The following is a 25,814-nucleotide window of genomic DNA, read 5'->3' as shown; positions in this document are numbered from 1 at the left end:
CTAGAAGTCTTAATGAAATCAGACCTTAAGGCTCAATTTTAACAGGCATCCCCCAAAAGGGTTGGGGAGGATAACTATCACCATTCAGTGAGTCATTATTAAGTGATGAAATGCACCGGTCCCAGGTAGGGGTGGTTGAACATCCTTAGAAATGGCTTAACATTGAGGATTTGGGGAATGGTCCATTTTACGTCTTCATGAACATTGATTGCTCCGTCATGATGTGGTCTGGGTCATGATGCTGGCTCTGGACACTGTGGTACCAGAGTCTTGTGAGAGGAGGAATCTGAAGAGTGACACATGGGTGTGTCTCCTGGGATTATGGGTGAAAACCAGGCTACCATCTTGAGCAGCATGTTACTGCATCACATCCCACCAGAGTCACCACAACTTACAGCACAGAGGACCCTATGGCTGTCCTAGAGATGGCTCTCCAGGGCGCACTGGTGTGCGCGGGGCCAGGCTTCTCCATGACATGGCAGGGTAGCCTTCAGACCCTGCTGGCACTCACTTGCTGCCTGGCCCATGCTGGGCACAGTGGATGCAGAGATGACCAGAATGAGGCCCCTCCCTTCACGAGGTTTGCAGGCAGACCAGCACCACGCCTGCTGGAACCACTGAATCCTTAGGTATCAGAGGGCCAGCCAGGCTGCCAGACACAGCAAGGAGCTGGGGTACAACCAAGCACCCTGTGGGTTCTTATCAGCACAGGGAACAAGGGCTCCTAAGTCTTACTCTTGGGACTGGAGTAGGATTTGACCAAAGTCTACATCCTTCCTCTGTAGGAGAAATAATAACACCAGAAATAAAAGTAACAACAGCAGAGGTTGTGGGGACAGCGAAGGCCCAGAGCAGACCCAGGTGTCAGGAGCCATGCCAACTGCTTTCCAGGAAGACCTCATGGAATCTTCCAGCAAGGCTGGGAGGTGTAGAGGGTGGGCTGTCTCATGGAATGATATGACCTCCATGCTAGGAGGTGTTGATTCTGCTATTTTCCTCACTAGACACTGAAACCATGTCTCAGAGGGATTCTTGAATTAGCCTAAGAGCATGTTGCTATCCTGAGGCCTTAAACGCAGCCGTCTAGCCCCCAGGGCAGGTCATTAGCTGCTTGGTTGCCCTGGCCCCAGGGAAGGAACAGTCCTCATTAGCAGAGCCACTGATCCCAAGCCTGAGGACAGGCTCTCTTGGAAATGAGTGCTTACATATTATACTCTTCAAGAAGAAATCCTAGAGGTAGGGGAGACTGTCCAAAGAGGGAAGGAATTTGGAGAAGAGCAAACTGACCAACTGCTCTTTTGACAAATCTTATCCTAAATAACAACAGGAAAGCATTTTCCTCTTTTCAAACGTTGTTTCCCTGTGATGTGCATCGCCTGGGGTGAGCCTTGGCCATACAGTAGCTTTCTGCACCTCCAGCTCTTGCCTTCCAGAGGTGTTGGTCCACTGTGTTCTAAGACCTGATTGCTGCCTTCCTTCCCTTTGGGGTAGCTGTGAGGGAGACTCTGTCTCTAAGGGCCTCAGCAAAGGGGATCACACAGATCCAGACTTGAAATTGCAGCTCCCTGGTCTGAGAAATGTTCTTGGGATGTTGGTTGCCAACCCCAGCACTCTTGACAGCTTAAACGCCTTGTCACTTGGAGAGGAGAATTTGAGATGTCAGAGGACTTTCGCCAAATCCCCGGGAGATTAAGGCTGTCTGTGTATTGAAGCAGGAAAAGGTAAACAAAGGGATGTTTTCAACTGATTTTATCTGACACATCTACATTGTCTAGGATTAAGGACATTCTGAGTGTGTGCAATCTCAGAAGCGACCTTGACCTTGAATGTTCATGCTTCACAGCTGTCACATCATCATAAGGCCTTGGACCCCTGAAGCCTGCCTTGTGCTGCACAGCACCTGTGCCTTCATTCCCTTCTCCAGCCCTCCTGGGGTGGACAGTATGCCCCAGACCCCACAGCTCCTGCCCCTAGCTGGGTGCCAATGGCAGGGAGCTGGGGGGTGCAGGCCACAAGAGCCACCTAGATGTACCACAGAGCAGAATGCCTCATCACCCGGCTCTGCTTGTGCTCACCTGGGACAGGTGAGCTTCTGTGAGACTCAGCATTGTAGAAAACGTCTACCCCGTTATCCTCCTCTCAGCTCACCTTAGGTGGTGGCTTTTCTCTGTCCCTCTTGGTGTGCTGCTTCCCCCTGCCCAGGAGCTTGCCCCGGGACAGTCCCCATAAAAGGATCTGGAGGGAATCAGGGCCCCTCTGATCTGTCTGCCTTCCTGACAAGGAAGAAGGTGGGAAAGAAGAAAATATGGAATGTAAGGAAAGGATGGCCCTTGGAGGGGAAGGCAGGAAGCAAGAAGGAAAGAGAGGACAATCGGTGAAAGACTGGCCAGATGCTTGGTGCCACTGTCACTGAGGGTCACCGTATCACACACTGGTACTTCCTGGTGCAGGTACAGGGCCCACTTCCCCTGTGGGAGTGTACATGAACATAGACATGTGAATACACAAACACGTGCACACACACACACACACACAGTGTATCTATTAACATTGCCGTCCCAGAGACAAGCCACACAACAGGTGGCTTGTCTTGACCTTCTGTGCTTGGAATGGAGTTCTGCCAGCACACTGTCGGTATAAGGAAAGAAAACAGTTACCTCTGGTCAAGTTCAACCAAGCTGCATTGTTTACAAAACTGCAGTTCCCATAAATTCAAACCCAGAGTGAAATCCCCGTTTCTATTATGCTGATGTGGTGTGGATAGGTGCCCCTGATCAGCACGACACAGACCCGGTGAGGCAGAGAGGAGGGTGCGAAGGGCATATTGGGTGCGAATGTGAAGAAATAATAGGATGAGAACAGAAAGGAGCCACCTAAGATAAAAGCAAAAATCCAGAAAGGCAGCTTTGAGGATGCTCTGGAACTCTGGTTGAGAACAAGAGATGAGAAATACAATGTTCAACACACAGCCACCTGCCACCTTCTACCTGAGAGGCAATTACTGGGTTCTCTGGACAAGGCATAAAATAGGAAATGACATTGGTATTGTTTTCCACCAAAGAAGGTTATGTTAACAGTTGTTAAAGACCTGAAGAGTCGGGCGTGGTGGCGCTCACCTGTAATCCCAGCAGCTTTAGGAGGCTGAGGCAGGAGTATCTCGAGTTCAAAGCCAGCCTCAGCCACTTATAGAGGTCCTCAGCAACTTAGCGAGGCCCTGTCTCAAAATAAAATATAAAAAAAAGATTGAGGATGTGGCTCAGTGGCTAAGTGTCTCTGGTTTCAATCCCCAGTACCAGGAAAAAAAAAAAAAAAAAGACAGGAAAACAATAGTGTGTCTATAGCATCCAAACAAATCAGGAATCAGGGAGTGCACGCTGGTCCCAATGATAGCATCCTACTGAAAAAAAATTGTGTCTATTTATGTGTGTATTTTTATCTCCTTCCAGGAAAGATTCCCTAGGAGGAAGTTAGCTTTAAAATCCACATTGACCTTAGAAGGGCAGTTGTATTTAATTTTTTTGTGGCTCACACTGGAGGAACATAATCTCTTTGATTCATCTTTAGAAAGAAAATGAAGTCCCCCTTAAGAAAAGTGTCAGTCCCACCCATGTGCTCCCAGACCTCCTGCCCCTGGCCCTGCCACCTTGCCAGTGCCATACGGTGGGAGAAGCCAAAGGTGGAGCTGCAGAGGGAGTGGGCGGCCTGCTAACCTGTGCCTCTACCCACAGAAAAGAGTCTGCCAACAGGTCCCGGAGCTGACGGGCAGCCCACGCCACCCTGGATCACCATGGCCCGGCAGAAGCGGCGAGGGCTCCCAGACCAGCCCCTCACCCAGGAAGACAAGCCTGGGGTGCAGATCCTGAAACCAGAAACAGGAAAGCAGACCAAGGCATCCGACAGAGCCCAGGTGCTGAGAGCGAGCGCCTTCTGTTTCTGTGCACTCAGTGGGGAGCAGCTGGGGCTGGGACCGCACATCCTACATGGGCATCCCAGAGACAGGCGGTCACCTGTGATGATTGCCAACATGTGGTCGAGGGTCAGCAAAGCAAAACCAATGATGTGCCAGATTGTAGCCTCCGTGGTGGAGCAGTCTGCCTGCTCTGTGCTTGGGCTGGGCTGTTGGGAATGTGGGGAGGCATGTGAATCACTAGGCAGCGGAGACAGCGCTCTGCTCCTGCCTCCTAGGCAACACAGCTCAGCATCTGGAGAAATGGAAAGGAGGTTAAAATAACTTCTCGCTTAGGCACCCAGCAGCAGTGTCAGCATCTCCGGTTCAGTTCTTTGTGTGGTGATGACAAGGCTGCACGTGCTGCCCGTGGGGCCTCCCTATTCTCACCTGGGGCTGCAGGTCTGGAACCCTGGGTTTACTCTCCCTATTGTGGCTGTGTGAGGAAGGAGCCGAGCTTGCTGCAGGACCTCCTTCCCTTCAAACCTCAGTTGTCCTGGATCTGTGTGCAGGCTGAGGGAATTTATAAAAGAAATTAACCAGCCTGGAGCGCGTGGGTTCATACCGAGTGTTGTAAAAGTCACACGACTATTTTCAAACCCAGTTTGTGTTGCGTTTGGCATGGAACCCTGCCATGCAGCATCTGGGCCTGCGGCTGCATATTTGGGACAGGGAAGATGCCACGATGCACATGCAGGCTGGGGTCACTCTGGGCACTAGCGGGAGCTCCAGCGTTCTGATGCTGGACATCAGAGAGTTGTCAAGAGCCAGTGGCACAGCGCATCTCTGGAGAGACGCCTCGCAGCTCACTCCCTTGGGCTGTGTTTGTCCCTCTCTGAGTCCATTCAGCTGGACAGTATGTCCCTTTCTTGTCTCACCCTAGGAACCCGTGAAGCAAGCCGACTTTGTCCGCAGCAAGTCTTTCCTGATGACCCCTGCTAAGCCCACTGTGACCCAGAGGCAGGGGGCAAAGCTCAGTCTCAAGGAGGGTCTGCAACGAGGAATCTCGCTGTCTCATCAGAACTTGGGTATGAGATCCGCACACGTTCCTGAACACGGTCATTGTCATCCTAGAGGGCTCCTGAAGTTTGGGCCTGCCCTGTCGAATTTCTTGCCATGTTGAGTTTTTTTCATGCAGCTCTTATCAAGATGTAATACCCACTCCAGGAAGCTTGCCCATTCCTGGGGTGCCATTCAGTGAGGATATCTTTATAGTGGGCCACCCTCACAGAAATCCAGAAATCCCTCACGTTCTAAAGAAAGCTCATGTCTGTTTGCAGCCTCTCTCCACTCACTGATCTTTTCTTTTTTTTTTGGTCTCCATAGATTTTCCTTTGGGGAACATTTCTTATAAAACAGAATCATAAAAGATGTGCCCCTTTACACCTACCTTCTTTCATGGGGCATAGTGCTTTTGAGTTTCATCTCTGTTATAGGGATCCATATTCTTTTTTTTTTTTTTTCATGGTGCTAGAGGTTGAACCCAGGGCCTTGTGCATCCAAACACACACTGCACCACTGAGCCACACCTCAGCCCCAGTATTTCTTAAATTTTATTTCTTTGCAATAAAAGTTGTATAACCAAGAGCTGTGTGCAGTGACACACGGCTGTAATCCCAGCTGCTCGGGAGGCCGAAGCAAGAGGATAGAGAATTCAAGGCCAGCCTCAGCAACTTAGTGAGGCCCTAAGCAACTCAGCGAGACCCTGCCTTTAAAAAAATACTTTTAAAAGAGTTGGGGATGTGGCTTAGTGGTTAAGTGCCTCTGGGTTCAATCCCTGGTACCAAAGAGGGGGGGAAAAAATGAAGTCATAACCACAAGAAATTTACCTTCCTAACTATCTTTGAGGGGCCAATTCAATGGCGTGTGTACCATGTCATGTGTGCAGCCTCCTCCATCTTTCCTACAGTCTTGCTCTAAACATTTTTCTGGCTTTGCTGTGTGGCCAGGACTGTTTAAATCTGCTTCTAAGCCTTTTTATCGCATAAATTACATGTTCTACGCCTGCACCGTCTTCACACGTTTACGTATTAATGAATTTCGTGTTTGGGAACACAGCGAAGACTTTGGCATGTATTTAAGGAAATGCAAAAGGCTGAAATGAAAACTCACACTCCCCTCTCGGGTTTCTGTTTATTTTTTCTCCTTTCCAGCGGCTCAGTCTGCGGTGATGATGGAGAAGGAGTTGCATCAGCTGAAGAGAGCCAGTTATGCTAGTGCAGATCAGCCTTCCTGGATGGAACTTGCCAGAAAGAAATCTCAAGCATGGAGCGACATGCCCCAAATCATAAAATAGATCAGTGGCGTGCCGATGGCAAACGTCCACTACCTTGACAGGCCACCTAGTTTAAAACTGCCGATAAATTGTGGTCAACAGACTGTGAAACTCTAGATTGATTTTATCACCACGTCTTGACGATCCCGGGGAAGGGGAAGAAGCCAGGCTCAACAAAGAGGACAAACACACAGCCATAATCCCAGGCCGGAGGGGCCCCCAACAAGAACAACATGGAAGAAGTCCAGGAACCAGCTCCTGTGCCCAGAGGTATGAATGCGAGCCTTTTAGAACTCCCTTAGTAAAGAGGCCTCAGACACGGCAAGCCCAGGACAGAAGCCATCCCAGGAGCCGGTGTGACACCTCCCCTGAGACCAGCCGTGTCTCCGGCCACCGTCTCGCCTGTGGACTGTCTTCTCCTTCTGTGTCACCACCAGGCATGACATGTATGGTAAAACAGGGACGCCATTTCCAAGAGCAGCTATAAAACAACCTGATTTTGTGAAGATAGCCCGTCTGAGAAGGAGAGAAAGGGACATAGCAGGGTTCACGATTCATAGACTGTTTCCAAAAAGTGAATTTTTAAACTTTTCCACTAGGCATCTGTGTCCTTGACCATTGCACAATTCATTGCCTGTTTAATAAAAGGTTTCAAAGACGCCTCTGTCGCATATAGGAATGTTATTTCTACTCCCAGGGGACATCCTCCAACACGGAGTTAAATGCAACACAAGGTCTCTCCCTTCCTCCATTTAGCTTCCCAACTGGGTTGGTTGGGGAATTTGATGTTTTTTGAATTTGTTCTCAGCACCCCCCCCCAACAAAAATTATGGTGTTCATTTTTAGAAGCTAGAAGATGACATAAGCTTTTCTCTTCTCATCTCTGTGGCACACCACAGTAAAATGTAAAAATTTCTTGAGAAGTTATCATTCATTAGCATCTGATTCCTCTAACCTGCACATTTCTATTAGAAACTGGATTATCAGTATGTTAGAGATTAGGAACCATGAATGTACAACGTGGAAAAGCCAGGCAGAATCTTAGAATTGTGTCTTGGTGGTTATATAATACCTCTTTTCTTTGTTTTTTTGAATGGAATATCACTATGTTGCCCTGGCTGGCCTCAAACCCCTGCCTCAAGTGAATTTCATTTTTACTCAGTCTCCCGAGTAGCTGGAACTACAGGCAAATGCCACTGTACCTGACTCTTTTTGAAAACAGTTCCAACAAGTTCCTTTGAACAAGCCAATCTCCTTGGGAATTTGTACAGCTGGAATCAGAATTGTAAGATGCCATGACATATTGTAATTTGATTTTATGTATCTTAAGGGCTACTACCTTTATTGTATCCTTCATCTTCATGAAAATTATTTTTCTAGCTGTTACTACTACATGACTTCATTGAGTCTAACTTTAGTGAAAAAGTCCCGGGACAGTTTTTTTTTCCCCCAATCAGATTGATTTATTAATTGCATTCTCTTAGAGGACATCAATACTGAATTCTGTGGTGAATAGGCTCCACACAAGAGCTCCATCTAGCTAGCTTTGCTCCAAAAGCTTAGCATGAATATTTTTAAAAATATTTTTAGTTGTAGATGGACACAATACCTGCATCTTATTTATTTATTTTTATGTGGTGCTGAGGATCGAACCCAGTGCCTCACACGTGCTAGGCAAATGCTCTACCACTGAGCTACAACCCCAGTCCTTAACATGAATATTTTTAACTGGAAAAAACAAATGAAAATCATGTTGGTTATGATTACCCCAAACTATCATTTCTCCTGTTAGCAGAACATTTCAGATAAGCCATTTTGAGGCAATAGACTTCACTGTAAGATCGAAAGTATTTGGTTCCGTTTTGTTCAGACCAGAAGTTCCTACCCTCTGTGTGTTCCAGGATGTGGTTTAATTTTTCAGGTGCCTGGTGACTTAGAAGGGTGCAGCTTTTTAGGACCCTAGGAGAATTCACGGGGGGTGGTCTGCAGCTGCTACCACCCTCTGCATGGAGGTAGACATCCTTCTGCAGTAACAAGAGGGGCTAAGACAGGAGCCAAGTCTTGGGGATGACTGGAAGTCTGAAGAGGCATCAGAGATGGTAAAGACCTGCTAGGACTTACCAGCCTTGGTTTTCCTAAGAAGAAAGATGAGCCAGGCACTGCTCTGGGTGCTTCATGGGTCCTCTTCAGAACCCTTTCACAATCCTTCATGGATCAACACTCACCTCCACATTGGAGCTGAGAAAACCAGGCACATTGAGGTTCAGGTCATGGTCCAAGATCCCACAGCAGGCAAGCCCCTGGAAAGTGAGGCTAGGCCCCACGCTTCCCAACTCTGCCCTCAAGGGATGTCCCTATCTCTGAAAAGCGCTGGGTGCCAAGGCAGATCTGTGTCCTCAAAGACAGTATAGACAGGGGAGCTCTAACTTTGACCTTGAGGGCTCCTTTGTCCAGGGCACCAGCGTGAACCTCATGTTGTCTGCCTGGTTGATCACCTTCACCCTCATCCTCCGTTTCCTCAGAAGAGCTGGGGAAAGTGCACGGGGTTTTCTGTTTCGTGCGTTTTTAATCACAAGCACCTTCCTGGACTATGTGGCACTTGCTTCCAAAATTCATTCCTCCATTTCATGTAGTTCATAGCTGTGTGGAGGCAATCTGCGGGGGTCCAGGGACATCCCCCAACTAATAGGTTAATCCTGTGGCACACCCATGTCATTTGGCAGGGGACACAATGAATAAACATTCAGTATAAAAGAATCAACAGGGCTGGGGTTGTGGCTCAGCGGTAGAGTGCTTGCCTAGCACAAGCGATGCCCTGTGTTCGATCCTCAGCACCACATAAAAATAAATAAGTAAACTAAAGGTCCTGTGTCCAACTACAACTAAAAAAAAGTATTTTTTTTTAATCAGCAAAAAGCAGAAGTATGTGAAATAATGAGCCTAAAACAAAGGTACTTGTTAGTGCAGAACACCTCCTCGAGACTGGGAGGTCAGGAAAGGGTCTGCAGAGGAGGTGGCCTGATTATAACATCAATGGTGGCTTCCTGGCTGGGTGGAGGTGGAAGGAAGCAGATGGATTCAAAACATATTTTAAAGGCATTATAGCTGGGTGCACGCCTATAATCCCAGCAGCTCAGGGAGCTGAGACAGGAGGATTGCAAGTTCAAGGCCAGCCTCAGCAACTTAGTGAGGCCCTAAGCACCTTAGTGAGACCCTGTCTCAAAATAAAAAACTAAGCTGGGGATGTGGCTCAGCAGTAGAGCGCTCGCTAGCACATGCGAGGTGCTGGGTTTGATCCTCAGCACCACATAAAAATAAATAAATAAAATAAAGGAATTGTGTCCAACTACAACTAAATATAAATAAATAAAAGGGCTGGGATGAGAGCATGTAGATTTTGGCCCCAGCTCCTGGGTAAGCGAGGCTATGACTTACTAAAATAGCAAAAGAGAATGAAATCCATAGGAAGGAGTCCATCTCAAATTGAGAATCCTATTAAGCATCTGACTGGAAATACCAAGTAGGCAGATCCAGTTACCAAACTGAGAATTATCATTATTTAGATGGGATAGAAATTCAGGGTCTGGAAGAGGAAGAAGAGGGTACCAGGACTGCCTGACCCTAGGCTGTCCAGCATAGGTGGTCTAGAGAGAGGGTCCACAGGAAGGATCTATGAAGCAAGAGAAAGAGCAGGTAAGTGCCAGCAAGAGGAGGTCTGGGGGGAAAGGGAGTAGGTGGTTGTAGGTTGGGGTTTGCTGAGACGGGATCAGCCAGACTAGAACAAGTGTGGCGTGGACTCTAGGCATTCAGAAATCGTGACCTTGGCAAGAGCCCTTGGGGCAGAGTACAGGTAAAATAGACAGAAGCTGCAAATCAGCTGAAACTGACTTCCAAGAAATTTTATGTGACCAAGAAATTTTATGTGACAAAGGGGAATGAAGGGAAGGGAGAGGGGACGGGAGCAGGAAAGACAGAATGAATCAGACAGAACTTTCCCATGTGCATATATGAACACAACCAGGGTAACTCCACCTCATGTTCGGCCACAAGAATGGGATCCTAATTAGAATAAGTTATGCTCCAAGTGTGTATAATATGCCTAAATATACTCCACTGTCATGTATACATAAAAAGAACAAATAAAATAAAATGGCTAGGGCTGGGGCTGTAGTTTAGTGGTAAAGCACTTGCCTCGCACGTGTGAGGCACCGGGTTTGATCCTTGGCACCACATAAAAATAAATGAAGATACTGTGTGTTCATCTACAACTAAAATATATATATATATATATATATATATATATATATATATATATATATATATATATTTAAATTTTTTCCAAAAATGTTGCAATAAAAAAAGGAGATTTTGTGTGAATGAGAACAGAAGTGATGGGAGTCACTGTTGGGCTCTGGCCCACAGAGTTTTGTTTATTTGTTAGAAGGAACAAAATACTGTGGACCACAGAGAGGATTTATATGTAGGTGGGAATAAACTCACGGCAGAGAAGAGAAATAATCTGAGGTTGGTCTTTGCAAGCACAGGTCACCCTCCAGAGATTCAGACCAGGGTGAAAAGCCCTCACTATAGACTTCTCTCCTTGCTCCTGGAATCAGGAGCCCGGACATTTTGATCCAGCTGACAAGGGATGACCCACTGCGATGACAACCTGATGATTTGCTTTCCCAGCCTGACAATTTGGCGTGAGTAATAGTGCTGAAGAAAAAATATATATTTTTTTCTAATTACTTAGACACAATAGTAGAATGCATTTTGACCCCTCATATATAAATTGAGTATAACTTCTCATTTGTCTGGTTGTACATGATGTAAGTTACACAGGTCGTGTAATCATATGTGCACATAGGGTGATAATGTCTGATTCATTCTACTTCATTCCTACCCCCACTCCCCTCCCTTCACTCCCCCCTGTCTAGTCCAGATTACCTCTATTCTTCCCCCTCCCCCTTATTGTGAATTAGCATCTGCATATCAGAGAAAACATTGGGCCTTTGGTGCTTTAGGATTGGCTTATTTCACTTAGCATGATAGTCTCCAGTTCCATCCATTTACCATCAAATGCCATAACTTCAGTCTTTTCTAAGGCTGAGTAACATTCCATTGTGCATAGATACCACATTATCTTTATTCATTCATCTGTTGAGGGGCGTCTAGGTTGGTTCCACAGTCTAGCTATTGTGAATTGAGCTGCTATGAACATTGATGTGGCTGTGTCCCTGTAGTATGCTGATTTTAAGGACTTTGGGTACAGACCGAGGAGTGGGATGACTGGGTCACGTGGTAGTTCCAGTGCTAAGTTTTCATACCAGGGAGAATGGTAAGGGGACTATGGAGCTCTGTGCGGCCCATGACACACTTACTGGGTGTAAGGTCTGTCCCCCAGTGTTCCCCTTTCACCTTGAAGATTTATGTAAAATCCACTTAGATGGCAGCAGATCCTATGCTTGGGAAGATCCAGAGTTTTCCCCATGATTCCTGGGCCTTCCTTTCCCACAGCCCTCTTTGCACCTGAGAGCTGTGTGTCCTTGACTGTGACTCTCTTTCCCCAGAATATGGGCCCTTCCACGTCAGCGGAATTCTGTGCCCAAATGGCCTTCTTTGTCTTTGTCAAACCTATGAAACATTTGGGTGTGGAGTCACCAGGAAGAGGCCCGTCCCAGGGGACCTGGCTCTCTCCAGCTTCCTGATCCTGTAGCTGCAGCCACCTGCAGGATGAATGTCCCTTCTCTCACACTCCTACGCACTCCAAAGTGGCCTAACAGAGAACTTCTTTGGCACAAATGGAGTCATCTCACTGAGGGAATTTGTGATAAAGGAAATTTTCTCCACCTCGTTCAAGCCTATCCTTTGATGAATGCTTAAAGCCACCAGCTATAGGGTCTGTGGTTCCTGGCATGTGCTTGTGACTCCGTTCGTCCCCAATGGTCACACTTCTCAAACATCCATTTCCTAGGACTAGATGTCAGCAGCCCTGAAGACCTTCCCCCTGCTGCTCCAGCCAGGACCCCCTCCCTGGGACTCTGGGACCATGGTCTCTAGCTTGGGCCAGGCCTGAAGAGAGTCCAGCCTTCCCTAAACACACGGTGGGGGGAGGATGCCTGTCTATTGTAGGTGAGACGTCACTGAGAAGAAAAATCATGGTGCAAAGGAGAAATGTCAAGAATCTGCACTCCATGAGAGGGCTCTAGATTTGCATCTGTTTTTAATGGAAAACTGAGGGAGAAAAAAAACTTGAAGGACAGCATCCTTCATGTTGGCTCCTAAGAGAAAATCAAGATAAAAAATTGTATGGTGGTGATTTTAAATTTAAATTAAGCATTTTAGGCAGTGGTTTTAAAATATGTCCACAAAATTCTTTGACTCTCTCTTCAAAATGTAGAGCCTAATTCCCCCTCCCCTGAGTGTGGGTCAGACTTAGTGCACCCTTCTTTTTTTTGTGTGGGGGGGGAGTACTGGGGATTGAACTCAGGGGCACTTGACCACTGAGCCACATCCCCAGCCCTATTTTGTATTTTATTTAGAGACAGGGCTCACTGAGTTGCTTAGCACTTCGCTTTTGCTGAGGCTGGCTTTGAACTTGCAATCCTCCTGTCTCAGCCTCCCAAGCTACTGGGATTACAGGTGTGTGCCTCTGTGTCCAGCCCCCCCACTTCTCTCTCTACACACACACACACACACACACACACACACATATAATATATATAGGCCTTTATTTTGTCGTTTCATTTTATGTGGTTCTGGGGATCAAACTCAGGACCTCACACATGCTAGGCAAGCGCTCTACCACTGAGCTACAACCCCAGCCCCTTGGTGCTTCCTTCTAATTCTAGTATTCTGTTCTTACCCACAGGGTATACACTGTAAGCGCCCCAGTGGATGCCTGAAATCACAGACAGTACTCAGCCCAGATATACTGTTTTTTCCTGTGCACACATACCTGTAATAAGTGTTTATTTTTTCATGTGAAGGAAGCACTTTATGGCATTTCTTTGGCCTCTCCAAGTTGGCAGCCTCACAATTCTTGCACTTTGGAGTCAGTATTAAGTAGAATAAGGGCTATTTGAACAAAAGCACTGTGATACCACAACATTAGAGCTAATAACTGAGATAGTTTATAGGTAACTGGTGGGAGGGTAACATATACAGTGTGTATATGGTGGATGATTCATGTTAAGGGCAGGATAGAGAAAGATGATGAGAGATTGCCTCACGCTATTCACAACAGCATGTGATTTAAAACCTATGGATTGATTATTTCTGGAATTTTCTATTTACTATTTCCAGAAATGTTTTAGTTACTGCAGGTGACTAAAACCATGGATACAGGAACCATAGGTAGTGGGGGACGACTACATAAAATGCCACAGAAGTGATGATGTGTGACATCTGAAGATAGATGATGCGTGATATCACTGCTTTCACATCACCCTTTGGACTGTTTGCTCTGGGGGAAGTCAGTCACCGTATCTTGAGGATGTGCAAGAAGACTGGAGAAGCCCGTGCAACTCATTCACGTGGCTGGCCAGTCGCTGCTGTGACTGAGGCCTCCTGGCACCAGTTCACCGGTCCTATGAATAAAATGCCTTGGAATTGGCTTCTCCAACCCATGAAGCCATATTGGTTGCAGTCCAGCGGGCATATGGATGGCAGCCTCATGAGAAATGCCACGTCAGGATTTCCAGAGAGGCTGCTCCCAAATCCTGACCCAATGACACTGTGAAGTAATAAGTGTTTATTAGTATGTTAAACCATTAAGTTTTGAGGCAATTTGTCACAGAGCAACTAACACAGTGGGGTATCATTTGTTTTTCTGGGTCCCAAGGTGGAAAAGCCCTACTTGTTTTTTAAAGTTAATATTTTAGTTGAAGTTAACAACCTAACCACAGCACAGTTTGAGACAATTTTACTTAACACCTCCCAGTCTGGCTTGGGCTGGGTGGTAGAAATGGCTAGAAGCGGACATGGAAGACCTCAGGTCCCCTTGTGCAGTGGAAGGTCGTTCCTGGAAGCAGGTGCCCAGCTGGGACCAGAGCTCCAGCTCAGCTGCAGTCCTCCCTTCCTACCTAGTAGGTGACAACTAGTGAGGTCTGGCTAGTGGCGTGTGTGCAGAAGCGATGGCACCCCATACACACATCCTTCTGTCTAGAGAGGGTTCAGGAGAGGGCAACCAGGATGGCAAACGAGGAATTCTCCCACGGGAGAGACATCAGAGAAGGGAGGAGATGTCTGGCTCAGAGACACCAAGGGGTAGCAGGAGAGGTGTCTTCATTAGATGTCTGAAGGAGGAAGAAAGAAGTAATTTACTCAGTGTAAACCCACAGGGATCGTTTTAGTCAGCTTTGCATCGCTGTGACCAAAATTCCTGACAAGAACAGGGTAGAGGAGGAAAAGTTATTTTAGCTCACAGTTTGAGAGGCTTAGTTCATGGTGGGCCGACTCTGCAATTCTGGGCTCAAGTGACACAGAACATCACGGTGGAAGGCATGGTGGAGGAAAGCAGCTCAGGACGTGGTAAGTGGGAAGCAGACAGACAGCTCTGCTCATGAGGCTCAAAATATCAACCCCCAAAGTACACCTCCAGTGACCTACTTCCTCCAGTCACCCGCTACCCACCTACGATTAGCACCCAGTAAATCCATCGTAGTGGATTAATCCACCAATTAGGTTACACCTCTCAAAAACGAATCATTTCACCTCTGAAAATTATCACATTGCCTCACACATGAGGTTTGGAGGGACACCTCCTATCTAAACCATAACAGGGATCAAACCAGGACCATGAATGAAGGCTCAAGAAAAGGACAAGGGAAGAAATGTTTCAAAGGTGGAATTTGTCCAGTGTGGAACAGGATGCCCAGTCACCAGTGAGCTCCCCCACACCCACCGTGAGCAGGCTGAGGGAGGATGACCATCCCTCCAGGATGCTGGGAAGGTCTTTTCCTGCTTGAGAAGTTGGGACTGAATGGCTCCAGGCTCAGGGCTAATCTGTATCCAGAACTGTATGACACCCAGGATCCTGAAGCAGGGGCATTTTGCAAATTGCTACGAATACTCATGCTTACCAAGAAGAAATCCCTCAGAAATTAATCCAAATAAGCTTTTATGTGGAATGTCACTGCCCCGTGTGCTTTTAAAGTTTCTTATCACCAGAAGGGAGCCATGCAGAACCAGCCAATCCAAAGAAAGGGCCCCAGCTTCCTCTCTACAGATGGAAAGAGTAACAGAGAACTACCTCCCAGCCTCTCCCCCGAACCTTCCAGCTGGTTCTTTTCATATGGAAGGAAATATTTACTTATTCTTGGATAGATGAAAATAATCTCTAGAGAGCAGGCATTTTAGGACCAAATAGCGGAAATAATGCAAGGCACATGCATGCATTTGGGGTAATGCTCCGCTGCTGGGCAGGGGTTGACATCTGCTCCGTGTGCATTGCCTAGCTTCCTTCCTGCCTTCTCCAGTGGGAAATTATCCCCATTAGCATGGAAATAAAGGAGAGATGTGTTTGTGATACCCAGAAGATTATTTAAGACAACCATTGCCGGTTGATTGTTGGAGTGTGCTGTAAGAGCTTGCTTACTAGCCTCTTTCAAGGACACTCTGAAGTATTTGTGGGGAGCCCAGAGGCCTTGTGGCCTGGGTGGTCCCCCCTTTGCTATTACATGTGCAGAAAAACGGAAGTTCCACTTTTAGCCTGCTATCTAATAAGGAATAAGTCGCCCCTGGAAGATTCCCCAGGGGGAGGAGAAATCTGGTATTAAACTTAGGAAAATGCAAAATTGCTACTGAAACAAAGAAAATGAGAAGCAAATCAGTAGGGAGTCCTTTAGACAAAATAAACCCTATCTTTCAGCAATGGAAGGCTTCAGTTTAGACCTCTTTCTTCCCAAGGAAAGGGTGAAGATGAGCAGGTTGTTCTCGGTATTGCTCACCCCTGACACTCATCTACCATCTCGTCTGTGAGGCTTAGGTGTCCACCAGTTGGGCTGCCCAGGTGCTCATGAGGCCAGAGCAGGAGGCAGAACTGGACACCCATAAAGATGCGGACTCAGCCTCAAATTGCTCTGTCCCCTCAGAGCACTGCCCACTTGAGGTGCAGAAAGACTCTTGAGTCCTTGAGGAGTTTACATGCAGCACATGAGGTTGTACCGCTGCACACTGAATTCAAAGTGGCTGAAGCTAGACATGTCCTGGGTGCACAAGGAGCCAGAACTTGCCTGAGTCCTAGGACCTCCTGCTGGTGTGGGCTGCCTCCACGGGACACCTAAGCACTGGTCATAGCAGGTATCTTGAGCTCTTTTCTTTTCTGTAATCTCTTCCCAAGGGGCACTGTGCTTCCAAGCTTTCCAGTATAGATGGTGCCCCTCTCCCCAAATTCATATGTTGAAGTCTCACCTCTCAGGACATCAATATGTGACTGTATTCCAAGACAGAGCCATTAATGAGGTAATTAATATAAAGAAAAGGTCACTTAGATGGGCCCTAATGCCTGGTGTCCTAAGAAGAGATGAGGTCACAGACACAGGGAGAAGATGGCCATCTCAAACCAAGGAGATAGGCATCAGAAGAAATCAACATTGACAGTGCTTTGAGTCTAAATTTAAGCCTCCAGAATTAAAAGAAAATGAATTATGTTGTTTGAAGCCCTGTGGTACTTTGTTAGGGTAGTAGGGCAGCCTGAGAAGATTAATATCTAGCGTTGTCCACATTTAGGGTTGGATTGCCTCTGAACCTGGACTGGGAAAGGTGACCTCTTGGGACTCCCCCACTCGGAGCCTCTGGTGAGCCACAGACAGGCCAGCTTATTGGTTGAGCAAAAGCTTGGATACTCCTGGCAGGAGGTCATTTATTAAGAAAAAGAGAATAAACCCCAGGTTTTCATTCTCCTCTCTTCCCCCAGTTTCCAATAACTTTGGTTTCTGTACCACTCTCTAGTTCTCAGGGCATGGCTTTGGTTCAATCTGCAGAAGGCTCCACTTACAAGGTACCCACCAGCCCTGGCTGTGCCATCCTTTTCTTAGTGTCTCAGTCAGTAGTGGGTATAGGAGCATATCTGGTATGGGGTAGATGCTCAGTTAATGTCTGTTGAATGGATGAATGAGCAAGTATTTACCTACACAAATGGCCACATAAGGCCAGTTTCCAAGGAAACATCATTCAATCACACAGACACTCCGTTCTCATCCATTCCTGCATGTCAGAGTCCACCCAGGGGTTCTTAGAGGAGTGGAGAAGCAGGAGAGGGAAAGGAGGAGGTAGGAGTCAGAATCAGAAATACCTGAGGAGGGGCTGGGGCTGTGGCACAGTGGTAGAGTGCTTGCCTAGCAGGTGTGAGGCCCTGGGTTTAAGCCTCAGCCCCACATAAAAATTAATAAATAAGATAAAAGTATTTATATATATATATATATGTATATATATATATATATACACACACACACACGTGTTCACACACACATACACACATATATGTATATATTTGAAAGAAAGAAATACTAGAGGAGCCTTTGTCAAAATACCTAAGGCTGTTCTGCTGTAAGTCAGACTAAAACTACCTGGCTATAAGTTTAGATTTATCTATTTCTTCTTTCAAATCTGTCAGGTTTTTTTTTTCTTGCCTTTTTGTATGCCATATAACTTTGCTGTGGTGATTGGAAGCTGGAAATATTTAATATTTGGAGACAAACCTGCCTTTTCTGCTCCTGGGCCTTTGGAGTGAGTTGTGTTCATCTAATCAGAAGTTGGGATAATTTCAAGTTTCTTGTCCATATGGTTATCTTCAAAATGTTATGGAGCTGGGGTCTTCAGAGAAACTGAGGCAATACAAAGACACCCCCCCTTTCAAACCTCAATTCTTGCAATCAGATCAGGAAGATTTCAGACATGTTGCTCAGAGTAATAGGAATGAGTTTATTGAAGGGATAGGAAAAGGGAAAGAGGACACTCTCAAGGGAGAGGATGGGTCTCCTCAGAGAGGAGAGGGACAGTATGCCTTTCCTACACTCCAGTTTTATTGAAGATCCCAGAGAAGTTTCCAGAGAGTTCCACCCAGGTCCACCTCTTGACTTTTGACTGACAGCAGAGTGACATCTGACTTTCAAGTTCCCACAGTCATGGCAACTCTAGGTCACCTTGGCCCATGCTGAGCGGCTCTAATTGGATTCTTAACCATACATTCTTACAGATTTTATGGTTAGGGGGAACTCTCTTTATTCCCCAGAGTTTCAGGATCTGGTTACAAAAGGCTCCTCCTTCAGGGTAACTTGGATTCCTCTTATCAACATTATTTTGGTTGGGCCTGCATTTCTTCTGTAGGGAACAGGGAGTTTGCTGAGGAATGTGACATATCCTGTCCACGGAGGCCAGGCAGGGCTGCAGGTAAATTGCTTCTTGGAAAAGAAAGCAGGTGGGGGTCAGCACAGTGGGCCCATGTCATAGAATTATTCTCTACCATCTTCATCTGTCTGTTCCTTAACAAAAGGACCTCAAGTTCCTTTGTTATCTGCTATTTATGGTGTGGGCTAGTTTGCTAGAGGGTATTTCTGAGTATGTGTTCTTTATTTGGCTTTAAGTCTTTCCAGTGCTCCCCAAACAGAATCTGTGTTTTCTAGCACTCCTGGCTGTATTCCACAATTACTAATGTTTGCTAGCATTATGGAGGAAGGGGGCAGATGACGCACTCTCCAATGTTCTGATTAAACTTCAAACAGGCAAACATCATGACTCTGGTGACCTTCAGTGTTAGCCCTTCTCTTTTTTTTTTAAATCAGTGATCTCAATCTACAGGTTTTGTTTCTCTTCATTAAGGTTTTGTTCCATAGGGAAGATAGAGAATGCGGCTCTGGCCAATTGTGGTAGTGACTTCTCTTCCCTCTCCCAGCCACACCATGGGAAAGCTTTCTCAATATTCTTTTCCAGTTCATGACTGTGAGTACCTGTTGCAATTCCTAGGGGAAAGTTCTTCAACTGTCTCATTAGCCCACATCCAGCATTCAGCAAAGAGTCAAATTTTTCTTATTGAAGCTTTCTGATTACCTTATACGGTGTTCAGTAGCCATTGTCCCAGATAAGCAAATGCTTAGGTCCTGTTTTACTTTGCAACTTCAGTTCTCTGACGAGTACAAAACTGGTCACTAATTTGTAGTTCGTCCTACTATTTTTTTTTTTTCTTTAATTATAAGAGTGAGATCAACTCTTTCAAGCCCTCTACTTCTCAGGGCTGAAAGGGGAAGTCTGCGTTAGCATTTAAATTAGCACAAAGGCCCTAAGTAAAATAAATAAACAAGGGTCAGATTTCCAGTTTTTCCTGTTGTTTGTGTCAAAAGCCAGGCACTGGAAAAGTATTTTAGTCAGACAAAAGGTACCTATGTGTCAATTTAATGCCCCAAGATCTAGCTTTCACTTGGCTCCCAACACCCAAAGTCCTAAGTTCTAACCACACAGGGCTCTCGAGCACCTTAGCAGAATCACCTATCAACACATCTGCAGATCTCCAAGACTTTGCTCCACTCCCACACGGGTCACTCAGCTGCTACCTACCCACAAGACAACGCTATCGCCCAGCTCCCCCCACCCCACCAATGCCCAGCGCTGAAAGCAGACTGCCTCCACCTTGGCTCAATGTTCTCACCATATTAGGTGGGGACAGCTCCCAGATTGGATCTCCAGCAGCCTGGAGAGGTCTTGGAACCCTCCAAGAGCACTACAAACCTATAGGGTAAAAACAATAACACTCCAGACCCACAGAGCTGGAAAGGAAGACACATGAGCAACATGAAAAGACAAGGGAAGAAAGTGCCCCCAACGAATCAAGACACCACATCATTAGAATCACTGGCAGCCACAGCAGGAGAAATGACAGAATGACAGAAGGAGTTCGGGATGTACATGGTTAAAATGTTCTGTGAACTCAAGGAAGATATAAGAGAGCAAATACAGACAGTAAAAGATCACTTCGACAAGGAGCCTAATTAAACAAATCCAGGAAGCAAAAGATCACCTCAACAGGGAGATAGAGGTGCTAAAAAACAAACAAACAAACAAACAAAAATCCTTGAAATGAAAGAAACAATAAACCAAATTAAAAGCTCAAACGAAAGCATCACCAACAGAGTGCACCACTTGGAAGATAGGACATGAGACAATGAAGACAAAATATATAATCTTGAAAAGCACATAGACCACACAGTGGTGATGGTAAGAAACCATGATCACAGCGTTCAAGAAACATGGGTAGCATAAAAAGACCAAATTTAAGAGTTATTGGGATAGAGGAAGGCACAGAGGTCCAAGATCTAGCTTTCGCCTTTTAATCTTCATTGTGGCTTCAAATCCCAATGCAGTGAGTTGTGTTCTCAGAGCAAATGAGTGTCAATCAATAAGTTGTCAAAACTAGGCTCCATTTCTGTCTTTACCTCCTTCATCTATTTTGTTTTAATATCATTTATTATTTGATTGTTAAGCAATAACATCTTATTTATAGTCCCTATTTTCTTCGGTTTCTCTTATTTGCATTTCCTTTGATTTATAGGCTTTTTACAAGTTGTCATGAGGAATAAAACAAAAACTGACTTTTGAAAGACCTCCCACAGAGCCAGAGGGAAAAACAGACAGCAAACCAACCTCTCTATTTCAAAATCTTCTCAAGGCTTTTGCGGTGAATAATCCGTTTCCAGAATCAAATACATTATGATTTGAGATGATGTAAGAATGGAAAGAAATTATATGGGGGTTTGTCTAACCTAGGGTTCAAGTTAACAGTGGTTTGGAAATCAGTTCTGAAAAGTGGGAAGTTTAGACTCTCCCCCCTTGAGGTTTACTTTTTTCTTTTTAATCAAGATAAGGCATATATTACAATTTAAAAGAGTTTGTATTCTATAGCAGGGGTCAGCAAACTTATTTCTGTAAAAGACCAGATAGTAAATATTTTAGGCTTCTGGGCCATGTGGTCTCGTTGAGAAAGACCCAACTCTGCATCATTAACACAAAATCAGCTGCACTGGTACAAATGATTGTGACTCTGTTCCAATAAAACTTTATTTACAAAAGCAGGCAGCCAACCCGTGGGCCATGGTTTGCTGACTCCTGAGCTACAGAATGACAATAAATGAAAATCAAAAAGACTTGCATCTTAGACCAGTGTGGTGGGCCATGCCTGTAATCCCAGCAGCTCAGGAGGCTGAGGCAGGTGGGTTACAAGCTCAAAGCCAGCCTCAGCAACTTAGTGAGGCCCTAAGCAACTCAGTGAGACCCTGTCTGTAAATAAAATACAAAAAAAAAAAAAAAAGAATGGGGATGTGGCTCAGTGGTTCAATACCCCTGAGTTCAGTCCCAGGTACCAAAAAAAAAAAAAAAAAAAACTGGAGGGGGCTGGCATCCTGAGAGGCTGTCTCATTGTCCAAATTCACCATCTTTAATGGTTGTATTCCACATTGTTTGGGTGGTTAGAGCCATCATTCTGGATTATATGCTTGCAGTTCTATTTCTTGATTTATTCCTTTTACATGATATCTACTGAGTCTTCCTTATGAAACACGAGAAAATTGCCAGACTCTCATTTTCACCTCCCTCCACGACTCCCCAAGATTGGTCTCTTTAGACGCCCGTATTTATAGTGTTTCCATGTCCCTGAGTTCTTCTGTTGTTTCTTTTTCCATTGACAGGTGATGTGACATGGGGATCTTGTTATTCCTTCATCCCCCTCCATCCTCCCCTGACTACTGCTAGCGCCATTGTTATTTTCACAATACCATGTTATAATGTTTGCCCTGTTTTGTAAATTAATTAGGTCTTTGGCGTTCTGCCAGAAGTTGGTTCTAAAAATTGCAAACCAAGAAACAGCATTTACGATATTTTAATTATGTAAATATTAGTCATGGCAGAACTAAGTAGTACAATTGGAGAAATAAGTATAATCCACTGGCAGTAAATCTCTCTCCACAGAGAATGTTCCAAGCATTTCGAGCCACGCAAATGCTCCAGCACATACTCAAGATCATGTCCTATTTTAGCTTTCTGTCTTATCCTATCAATAAGCTTCAAGAACTCTCTTTCTGTGCTCCACTTTTTAGGTCGCCCTGCTATTCCACAGAAGCAAAGCCCTGAACAACCTTCGGAGACTTCCACTTCTCAGGTTCTCCTGTCCCTGGGAACCATCGGGGCTTGTCTTGGTTCCCCTCCTAGATGCCTTTGGCTTTCCTCAAGTTTGTCTTGGTTGTCTGTCTTCATGGAACAAAATCAGACTGACTGATCTGAGGAGTGTGCCGTGGGTTCCTCTGCATGTGTGTAGCCTTTTAATCCCAAACTCCTTTTCTAAAATAGGAAGGCCAAGTCCTTGGAGTGGTAGGCTCAATTGTAGGGTGGATAGACCACAAACAGCTACTCTCTCCCATACCCACAAAGCCCAAATAGAGCTGTTATTCTGGAACGGCACACCAATACCCACAGGGGGACCTGGCCCTAACCCACCCACCATGCCATGTCTCTAGAGGGCAGCCAACCTACTTTGGTACTGTTCAGTGTTGGAACTGAGGTAGCTGCCTCGCGCAGCTGCAGGTCCTCAAAGACCTTCATTGAACTAGTCTAATTTCAGTCCCTGTTCTTGTAGAACCCAGGACCAATACTCTGTCTCCAGGTGGGTTTTCTCTCTTGCATCTTCTAAGATGTAGCTTGCTCTGCTATAGGAAGTTCAGCAATGTCATCCCATCCACTTTCCACCTTCCAGAATTACATCAAAATCTGGCCAGTTGCTGGTTCCCTCTGCTGGCCTCAGCTCTCCTGTGGAATTATTCCGTCTTAGACTCCATTCTGCAGCCTTCTTATAGAATCCCGGGGAGGAGGCCGTCTGTCTGACCTGCTTTTGTTTTTCTAATCCATCAGCGGGCAACCTAGCACACCTAAAGCTGTGGGGTACATCCTCCTACCAATTGAGATACAAGAGATAGTTTTACCTTTGGAAAAAACTTAAACCAAGTAATACAACTTAGACAATTTTGCAGAAAACAATGATGTATATTTTACCATGGGTTGAAAACAAAGAATTGTACATTTTTCTAAAAAGAGATTTGGGGCTAGGAATACAGCTCAGTAGTAGATCAAATGCTTAGTATGCTCAAGACCCTGGGTTTGATCCCCAACATGAAAATAAAATTTAAAAGAGATTTGCTAGCTTGTAAAGGTCTCCCAGACAGGATTTTAACTGATATCTCCTTCTTCCCCGAAGAGTCAATTACTGGACACATTTCTTCATATTTCGAGGTTTTTGAAAAATATGATTAATCCATCAGGCAGCATTGTTTTCTCCCTTATTTCTGTATATTGATATTATTGATCCTTTCAACAGCCTGGGAAGCTTTGAGCAATGCCAACAGCCCAAGCTGCACCAGCTAGGAGTAAGCTGACTCACTCCTGGAGCTTTGAGCTCCAACACACACTGGTTCAAGTGATCCCAGGCCTCTTCCCAGAAGAGTCTCTGGGGACTCTCTTTAGGCATCAATCATTTGATGATGGAGTGGTGTTTTCTGAGTCAGACCTGTCAGCCTGAAGGATTGTCCCTTGGGAGAAAAGTCCTCAGCATCTCCATGCAAGTGACAAGTCCCCTTCAAAATGCTGAAGGGGAAGGAGAAGGAGAAGGAGAAGCTGGGTTCGAGGGGCTGGGCATGAAGCACAGAAATAAAAGACGTGAGTCACTGGTTCCAGGAACTGAATATTCTCAATGAAGAATTGTCCAGAGCAGCAGGCACCCATGAAAGCATTTTTTTAATTAATTGGATCTCTTTATAAATCCAAAGAATAAATTAAATAAATGAATTGTCCAAGGCCAGTTGATGCATAGTTCATATTTCTTTCAGAAAGAAAGACTTGACTACAGATTTATTGTTGCATTTCTGAAGCCCTGTGATTTTGTGCTGAGGTCTTCTGGGACCCTTGATAACGGCCCTCATTGTTAAGCCTTAGAAGGTATACAGATTTTGTTTTCCACAACATTTACTTATGTCCTCTGCAAAATGCACAAACATGTTGCCAAAAATATTACTTAAAATAGGAAAGGATAAAAAAATGGTATTTTATTCTTTATTTCCTGTAAGTCACCACTTAAATGTCATCTGCAAATTATAATTGCTCAGCTTGCACTTTTATGGCAAGGTTGGATCTGGACATTGAAAACTGTTCCTGGTACTGACGCAGGAACATGCAGGCTGGGATCTTTGTTTTTAGAAGAACTAAAAATATGGATGTTCACTAGCTCAATTGTAATAGGTCAAGGTTTATTTCAGCTACCTTTTGAGAGAAAGAACCACTATGACTACCTGTGATGGTTAATTTTATGTGTCACCTTGCCTGGGCCAGGGGATGCCCACATAGCTGGTTCCACATTATCTCTGGATGCATCTGTGAGAGTTTCTCAGAAGAGATTAGCATTTGGACAGGTAAACTGAGTAAAGATCACTCTCACCAAAGTAGATGGGCATCATCCAATCTATTGAGGACCTGAATAGAACAAGATTACGGAGAAAGGAGGCTTCTCCCCTCTCTGCCTGACCACTTCAGCAGGAACACAGATCTTCTCCCATCCTGGGTGCTCCTGGTTCTCAGGCCTTCAAAGCCCGACTAGAATCTACACCATTCTCTGCTCCAGATCTCAGGCTCTTGGATTAAACCACGGGTTTAATCATGAGTTTCCAGCTTGCAGATGGCAGATCATGAGACTTCTCAGGCTCCATAATCATGTAAACCAATATCTTAAAATAACTCTCTCTCTCTCTCTCTCTCTCTCTCTCTCTCTCTCTCTACACACACACACACACACACACACACACACACACACACACACATCCCTGGCTCATGATGGTTCCACAATGACTTTTTGGCCTATGATGGTGTGAATGCAATACTTACACAGTAGAAACTCTACTTCAAATTTTGAATTTTGATCTTTTCCCAGGCTAGTGACATGTGCTGAGCAGCTCCTGGACAGAAGTTGATAACTGTCACGGTAGTATCCTCCTCATCCGGGACTATATTGAATCCCAGTGTGCTGTCAGCAGTGCGCCTAGTGGTGAGTGCCACACAGCCACCCTGCTTTCCATATGAGATATTCCCTTATAAAATAGGCTTTGTGCTGGACGAGCTGCCCTATTCTAGCCTAATAATGTGCATTCTGAGCACAGCTCAGGTAGGCAGGGCTCAGCTGAGCTGTTTGGTGGGTAAGGTTCTTAAATGCATTTCTGATTTGACATTTTCAGCTTACAATGGTTTTATCAGGACATAATCCTATTGTAAGTAGAAATGTATGTGTGTGTGTGTTTGTGTATGAGTGTGTGAGTGTACATGTGTATGTAAGTGTGCACGTGTATGTATGTCATAGGATTTGGCTATAAGATGCTCCCAAAAAGCTCATGTATGAGACAATGCAAGAAAGTTTAGAGGTGAAATGATTGAGTTATGAGAGCCTTAACTAATTGTGCATTAATCCACTTGACTGGATTAATTGGGTGGTGACCATAGACTGGTAGGGTGCGGCTAGAAGAGCTGGGTCACAGAGGCGTGCCTTTGGGGTTTATATTTGTCCTTGGTGAG

General features: G+C 45.4%; 1 protein-coding gene across 6 annotated transcripts in view; it reads left to right on the top strand.

Moving 5' to 3' along the window:
* Positions 1 to 6,894, top strand: part of Cracdl (CRACD like) — a 139,343-nt gene extending 132,449 nt beyond the window's left edge. For all 6 annotated transcript variants that reach the window (XM_046440359.2, XM_046440362.2, XM_046440361.2 and 3 more), the window contains 3 exons: positions 3,729 to 3,907; positions 4,830 to 4,974; positions 6,100 to 6,894. In XM_046440359.2, coding sequence (XP_046296315.1) covers positions 3,729 to 3,907; positions 4,830 to 4,974; positions 6,100 to 6,242 — 467 coding nt within the window. In that variant the 3' untranslated portion in view covers positions 6,243 to 6,894. The remainder of the gene's footprint in view (positions 1 to 3,728; positions 3,908 to 4,829; positions 4,975 to 6,099) is intronic.
* The last annotated feature ends 18,920 nt before the right edge of the window (positions 6,895 to 25,814 follow it).

This window comes from Marmota monax, unplaced genomic scaffold, assembly GCF_021218885.2.
Source record: "Marmota monax isolate L192 unplaced genomic scaffold, Marmota_monax_Labrador192_F-V1.1 WCK01_AAM20220418_F8-fsc00210, whole genome shotgun sequence".
In the NCBI taxonomy this organism is placed as follows: domain Eukaryota; kingdom Metazoa; phylum Chordata; class Mammalia; order Rodentia; family Sciuridae; genus Marmota; species Marmota monax.
Note: the sequence above shows the minus strand (reverse complement) of the source record. Positions and strands in the feature narration are given on the sequence as shown.